We start from the raw sequence: 7353 nt of genomic DNA, 5'->3' as shown, positions 1-7353 counted from the left end.
ATGATACATCGGGATGAGTGCATATCATGGTATACATGATTGATCCCACGGCGGAAGCATAAGGGATCGATTTCATGCGTTCAACATCTTCAGGTTCTGTGGGTGACTGAGACTTGCTCAATGTTACCCCACTACCCATTGGAATAAAACCTCTCTTGGATTTGTCTATGTTGAAACGTCGAAGAACCTTATCAATATAACACTCTTGACTTAGTGCCAATATCCTCTTGGATCTATCTCTATAGATCCGGATACCCAATATGCGATGTGCCTCTCCTAAATCCTTCATTTAGAAATGATTCCCTAGCCACCCCTTAACATAGGTAAGCATTGGTATATCATTGCCAATGAGAAGTATGTCGTCTACATACAAGATTAGAAAGATGACTTTGCTCCCACTAAACTTCATGTATAAACATGGTTCCTCAACACTTCGAGTGAAACCATTCTCTTTTATAACAAGATCAAAACGATGATTTCAACTTCGCGATGCTTGCTTAAGACCATAGATGGAACTCTTAAGTTTGCATACCATGTTAGGATTTTTAGGATGTACAAAACCCTCAGGTTGTACCATGTAAACTTCCTCCTCTAATCTAGGGTTAGAGAGAGAAAGCTCTGCCTTCTCTCTAGGAATCTAGGGTTCTGTTCTTGCACTATGGCAAGGAAGGCTATTACAAAAAAATCCCAAAAAAAACGTCAAATAAAATCGCGCGCAAAACTTCGTCTTTCTTTTAGCAATTGTTCTAATCTTGGTTTTGATATGGCTACTACTGAATCACCGGCTAGGGTTGATACTGGTAGTGTAGAATCATCGCCTAGTATTGATAAGGATGTTGGAGAATCTTCGTCTAGGGTTGAGGGGATCCCACAATCAGAGAATGCCAAAACTACGCGTGAGATGAATGAGATTGTTGGGATTCCGACTCTAAACATGGAGGTCATTGTTGAAGATGCGGCTACTGATTCGGAGGATGAAGAGGCTGCTGAAGAAGGCTGGACAGAGGTTAGAGGTAAGAAAACTCCTTCTTTTGATCCCCCTAAATCATCACTGCTTCAACTTACCCCTGAGGATGTGCAACCTGAGATTGAGTACTGGAAAACGGCAGTCGTCTGCTATGTGTTAGGCGGGAATCCACCTTGGGAACTCATCAATGGCTTTGTTAGTCGTTTATGGGGGAAATATAAGTATGATAAAATTGCTCACTTACCCAATGGTGTTTTTCTTGTAAGATTTCCCACAATTGAATGTCAGTCCTTGGTGTTACAACAAGGGTTCCCTATGTTTGTTAACAAACCTCTTGTCGTCAAACCTTGGACTGAAAATGAAAGTCTTACTAAGGAAAGAGTGCAGAAAGTTCCAATATGGATTCGTATGTATGGCCTGGATCTTAAATTCTAGGAGGAGACCTGTCTAGTGAAGCTATCATCATTGCTTGGCAAATTCTTGAGCTGTGATGGGGCTACCTTAGATAGAACTAGGATTGGCTATGCTAGGCTCATGATTGAAGTGGAAGTAGGACAGGAGTTCCCTGAAAAGTTGGTGTTCCTGGATGAGAAAGGGGAGGAGGTATGGATAAGGATAAAATATGAATGGAAGCCAATTATCTGTTCTATCTGCAAACGAGTGGGCATGGCAGTGATGTCTGCAAAAAGCTTACCCAGGCTCAACCTGTGAATGCTCTAGTGCCTAAAGTTGCACCCCAGCCAAGGAAAGTTTGGAGACCTGTGGCTAAACCTCAACAGAATGTGCCAGTGAGACCTGCTCCCAGTAATGTCAATCCACCTATTACTGGGAGTGTTAGAGTCCCTGCCATCACACCTGTTTCTGCTGTTACTAGGATGGTTAGACAAGAGCATCAACCTGGCATACCAGGTCCTGGGACTGCTGGGCCATCATATGCTGCTGTTTTGATCAGTCCTCGTAACTAAAGTATGACATTGACTAATATATATGTGGTACACTGTATACCCTTGGACTTCTTAGATCCTTTCTTTTTGGACCTCTCCTCCCCACCTTAAACACGTGTTTGATGTCCTCCATTATAGTCAATGGCTCTTAGAACGTTTATGACAATGCGTTTAACTTGCCCTCCTTCAAAAGTTTCTCATTAGACCTCTCTTATTCTAAAGAGTGCTCTTACCCTCATTATGATACCTAGCAAAATTAAATCGACCCGAGTGGCCCAGTCCAAAAAAACTCGACCTGAACCCGAATTTAGGACCCAAATATGACCAAAACCTAAATTGGCCCGCCCTATTTAATCCGACCCGAATGTATATTATCGCAAACTGGCCATTCTCTCCAAATAATTAATTTGAAAACAACATACCCGAAAATAACTTGAACGCAAAATGACCCGACTCGACCTAGTCCAGCCCAAATTCTGCCAGACCCGAACAACTCGAACCTGGCCCGTTTTTCAGGTCTACTCACCTTACGTTTATTTTTTTGGCAACCTTAAGTGGTTGTGGTCTACTCGTACCAGCACCATATTTCTCTTTTCTTGTGACTTTATAGGTGGGATGTACTCCTACCTAATGTTACTCTCTCCTCCGGGGGTTTGCCTATTTCACCTTTTTGCGGCATGTGTCACCATCACTTAAAAAGCACCATCCACATAATGTGAGACGTTCCCTCGCTTCACAATATGTACGTAGGGTTCTTGTCAGCTCCCGTTTACTTTCTTCTTCTTTAATTTGACTTTCAGCTTAGACTCTTTCAAAACCCCAATCACTCCAACTCGTCTTAATTTACTTTCATATTTTCTCCTTATTCATTTGGTGGCTTTGGTAACTTAGTGTTAGACTCCTTTGACCCGTAGTGGCTTTATTACTCATTTTTATTGCTCTTCATAGTCTCTTGCCAACACTCTTGAAAGCCGCCCTTAGACACCTGTCAATCGAATTTATTAAGGCTCTCCTAATTATCCATGGCACAAGATCATTATTGCCGCCTCCTTTTGCGCTACTTCTCTTTTAGTGGGTATTGGTTAGGTTGCTTGTGATCATTTAGGGCGGTGGTTAGAAAGATGAACTTTCAAGCGTACTCCATGTACCTCTTTGGAGTGAACTACTTGCTAGTGGTTAGAAAGATGAACTTTCAAGTGTACTCCATGTACCTCTTTGGAGGGAACTACTTGCCATTCACGTTGGTCCTCTTTCTTGTGCAGTCGTATGAATTGTTTCATTATCAGCTTAGTATGTCTTTCTTGGTACTTCCTCCATTCCACTTTTATTATACTCTTTTTTGTAAAATTTATTCCAAATTAATTATTCATTTCTAAATTTGGTATGCTAAAATTGTGGACTACCACTATTACCCATAAACTATAAGTCCCTCCATCAAAATGACATTGTACCTCTTCTTCCCAAATAAAGGGGTAGAGTAGTAGTTTTACATTTATTTCTTAAAACTTTCCCAAAATAGAAAGTAGGACACCAAAAATGGAATGTAGGAAATATTATTCAATTAAATCACAATGTTTTAAAAATGGTGGGATAAAATTCACTCATAAATAACATACCATGAATTCTGGTATTGTTTTATGTTTTATAAATGGTGGGTGGATATAAGTAGACGTTATCTTAAAAATATTGTTGTTATTGTATTTGAGTTGATTTTAATAGTATATTTTATAATAGTAATATTAATATTTGATTATTGGTATTGATGATTGGCATAGACTGTTGTATAGACCTATGCCTTAAACACTAAAAAATTCAACTTCGTACATTTAACATGTATGCTTCTAGCATGGTTTGATGTGGATCATAAAAATCTTAATCAGATTGTCATACCTAGATAATTGTCATGAATTAGCCATTAGCTTACATAAATTTGGTGAAGTGATAGAATTAGTTAAACAAATGGTTTAGAAACTCAAAATTTGAACGTGTTGTCAATATTATTAATCATACAAATCCTCCCCATATATTATTGCCTTCTACACAAAAATTCACTCGAAAAACACTATTTCAATATCACAAATACTCATGGAATATAAAGTACTAAACTGCCTCCCATCTGTTATGAAATATCTTATAACATTTTAGTTCATTTTATACATATGCGTGTAATTTAATAAATTTAATCAAATTATATTAGGATAAAATTAAATAAAAATTTTGTGTTCTTAAGAAATCTACTTTTTATCTTTTGCTATTTTGTAAAGGAGATGTTCAATCAATCATGACTATTCTAAGAACCTTCTCTACATTCTCAAAGAGTTCTGGCTTAAACATGAGCAAAGAAAAGTCTAATGCCTATTTTAATGGAGTGAATGAAGACCTAAGGAAAGATATTCCCCAAGTTTCAGGTCTTGTGCAAGGTAATCTCCCGTTTAGATACCTTGGGGTTCCCATAAAGACTACAAGACTGACTACACATGATTGTTCCCCACTCATTGATAAGCTATTGAACAGAATCAGGGGTGTGGGAGCTAGGAAACTATCCTATGCGGGTAGGCTAGTACTAGTGCAATCGGTTTTGAAGACTCTTCATAATTATTGGGCCGCAATGTTTATTCTCCCTAATGGAATTATATCCAAGTTGGAATCTATTTGCACAAATTTTCTGTGGGATGGGGAAGTGGATTATATCAGAACACCTCTTGTCTCATGGGAAAAAATCTGCAAGCCAAAGAGAGAAGGAGGCCTAGGTCTAAAAAATGATGTCTTGTGGAATAAAGCAGCGGTTGGTAAATTGGTGTGGTGGATTGCATCCAATTCTGACCATCTTTGGGTCAAATGGATAAATCATACATACCTAAAGGGCCTGAATTGGCAAACTTACTCTCCTTCCACAAACTCAAGCTGGAGTTGGAGGAAAATTTGCCAAACTAAAGAAGTCTTTACTGATGCCTATACTCAACAGTTATGGAAGCCTCAGAAGGGACAGGAATATACCATTGCTAAGGGGTATGGGTTTATTCGCCAAAAACAGACTGATGTTCCATGGGTTTCCCAGATTTGGAACAGGTGGTCTATCCCTAAACATAGCTTTCTGGTCTGGGTTCAGCAACACAATGGATTAAACACGAAAGATAAGCTACAAAAGATTGGGGTCAATATGGATTCAATATGCTGCATATGTGGCCAAGACAGGGAAGACAACAACCATCTATTTTTCTCTTGCCAATACAGTAGACAAATCATTATGGAAATTGGGAAATGGTTGGGGATGAATATTCCTTACCAGAATTTGCGAGATATGGAGAGATAATGAAGGGGATCCAAACTCAAGCGAGGTTTGATTAATGCCATTCTGAACGCCTGTATTTACACTATCTGGTTCCAACGGAATCGTTGTCGCTTGGAATTGCAGCTTCTCAGACCCACCATCGTTGCAAGACAAATTGAAGCTGATATGAGAACTCGTCTACAAAATTTGATTGTTCTGCCAGTGAAAGACAATGATAGGCAGTGGATACAAACCATTCTTGCTCTGGATTGACAAAAACAAGAAATTTGATTGATGAACAAGGGAGGATACCTTAGTGATGATGACGATCTCCCTGAGGATTGTTGTCTGATTTAGGGTTCGTTCATCTGATTTTGTTACTTTCCCCTTTTGTGTTTTGTGCTTGCTGATGTATGATACCGGGGGTGGGCTTTTACGAGTTGGGCTTTTATCTCAGTCTCTAATTGTTTGGTTTGAGTTGCGATCCGGACTTTGAGTGCGGGCTCCTCTCAATGTATGGTGACGATCTTTTTTTTTATACTAATATATTCTTACATTTTATCAAAAAAAAGAAATCTACTTTTATTAGGATAATCTTATTAATTATTTTAGAAATCTACTCTTGTCATGATACATTTAATAAAATTTTAGTTCATTTTTAACAATACATTTAATAACATTTTAGTCCATTTTCAATTTAAGAAAGAATGAAAAGTTAAACTTATAATTATTTATAAATTTATACTCACTAAATTCTATATATAGTGTGTGATTTAATAAATTTAATCTACTTATATTAGGATATAAAATTTGTTTTGTTTTTAAGAAATCTACTCTTATTAGGATAATTTTATTAATTTTTATTTAGAAATATACTTTTGTTAGGATAGTTTATTAAATTTTTCTTTAAATTATAGGATTTTTAAAAAAGTTGGACTCTCTAATATCGCTTGAAAAGTTTCTACTTTATATATATGCTTTAAATTATAGGATTTTTAAAAAAGTTGGACTCACTAATATCGCTTGAAAAGTTTCTACTTTATATATATGTACTAGTTTGAAAGCTCGTGCGATGCACGGGGCTTCCATTAGGATTATCTGTAAAAATATATTCTTAAGTTGATAAAAAAAAAGTCCTACTATGTTGTCATCGATGAAAAAAAATCGTGATTGGTATAGATGATAACCGATGAATTATTAATGCTTTTAGCGTAAAAGTTTTGCCATCGATTAGTATAACATCAAGTGACATAGTTAATTAGTTATAGTGTGTCACTCGCTTTTTCATTATTACAGACACAACCGGTTTTAATTAAATACAAAAGGCTTTCTCTATAAACTGAGTTGATCACCAATATGAACCCTTAATAACGGAGACATATCTTTATGAGTTTTGCAAATTATTTTACAACTACATAAAACTGAATGATGTTACAAAGAACAACAGTTATCATAATTATATATATTTAGTGCGTTGAGAGAAAATATTAGATCTCTTACAACATAATTTTACCTTGACTATTTACAATTAAGAGTATCTGCTCCTTATAGACATCTCGCAATATCTTGGATTCGATTACATAGAAAGCACGGGCACCTAGTAGTATTATCTGTGACAATATCAGTTAGTAATTTATGTCATTTTTTTAAAATAGTTGGGTTACCAAGTTATTATAATAATGTCAGTTAGTAGTACATATTTTATGGCACCGCTAAAAACGTTATTTGATGTTACCATGGTCTTGTAATAGAAAACTATTAAGTTTAACAAAAAGTCAAATTATGCTACAAATGGAAGCAAACAAAATCTCGGGGGTTGATTTAGATGAGGACAGATTAATCATCAGTTCCTAAAGCAAAAAAGAAACGAAAGCGTTGTGGCATTTGGTATTTAACTATATCAGTTGTATACTAACATTCAGAGATATAGTTGGATTATAGAGTTACCGTTCTTATTGTCTTAGCACCATCTATTTTTTTAATGAAATAGTCTTTGACTACTTATCCTTAAAATCTCCATGCAAAATATATAATACGACATCTTAATTTGGTAAATTATGAAAACTTCTTTGTAAACAATGTCCTTCTTGTGGACTTGATACAATTGGTCTCTATCATCGATGTAAAATCTTAATCTCTCGGATGACGTTGTTCTTGAAACTACATAAAGC

General features: G+C 36.3%; 1 protein-coding gene across 1 annotated transcript; it reads left to right on the top strand.

Annotated features, from left to right (window-relative positions):
• The first annotated feature begins 4192 nt into the window (after positions 1–4192).
• On the top strand, positions 4193–5224 carry LOC141620582 (uncharacterized). The gene has a single exon (XM_074437416.1). The coding sequence runs from the start codon at positions 4193–4195 to the stop codon at positions 5222–5224; it is 1032 nt and encodes a 343-aa protein (XP_074293517.1).
• Positions 5225–7353: the final 2129 nt, after the last annotated feature.

The sequence above is a fragment of the Silene latifolia genome, chromosome X, assembly GCF_048544455.1.
Source record: "Silene latifolia isolate original U9 population chromosome X, ASM4854445v1, whole genome shotgun sequence".
Lineage (NCBI taxonomy): Eukaryota > Viridiplantae > Streptophyta > Magnoliopsida > Caryophyllales > Caryophyllaceae > Silene > Silene latifolia.
The sequence above is the reverse complement of the archived record's forward strand: the minus strand, read 5'-3'. Positions and strand labels throughout refer to the sequence as shown.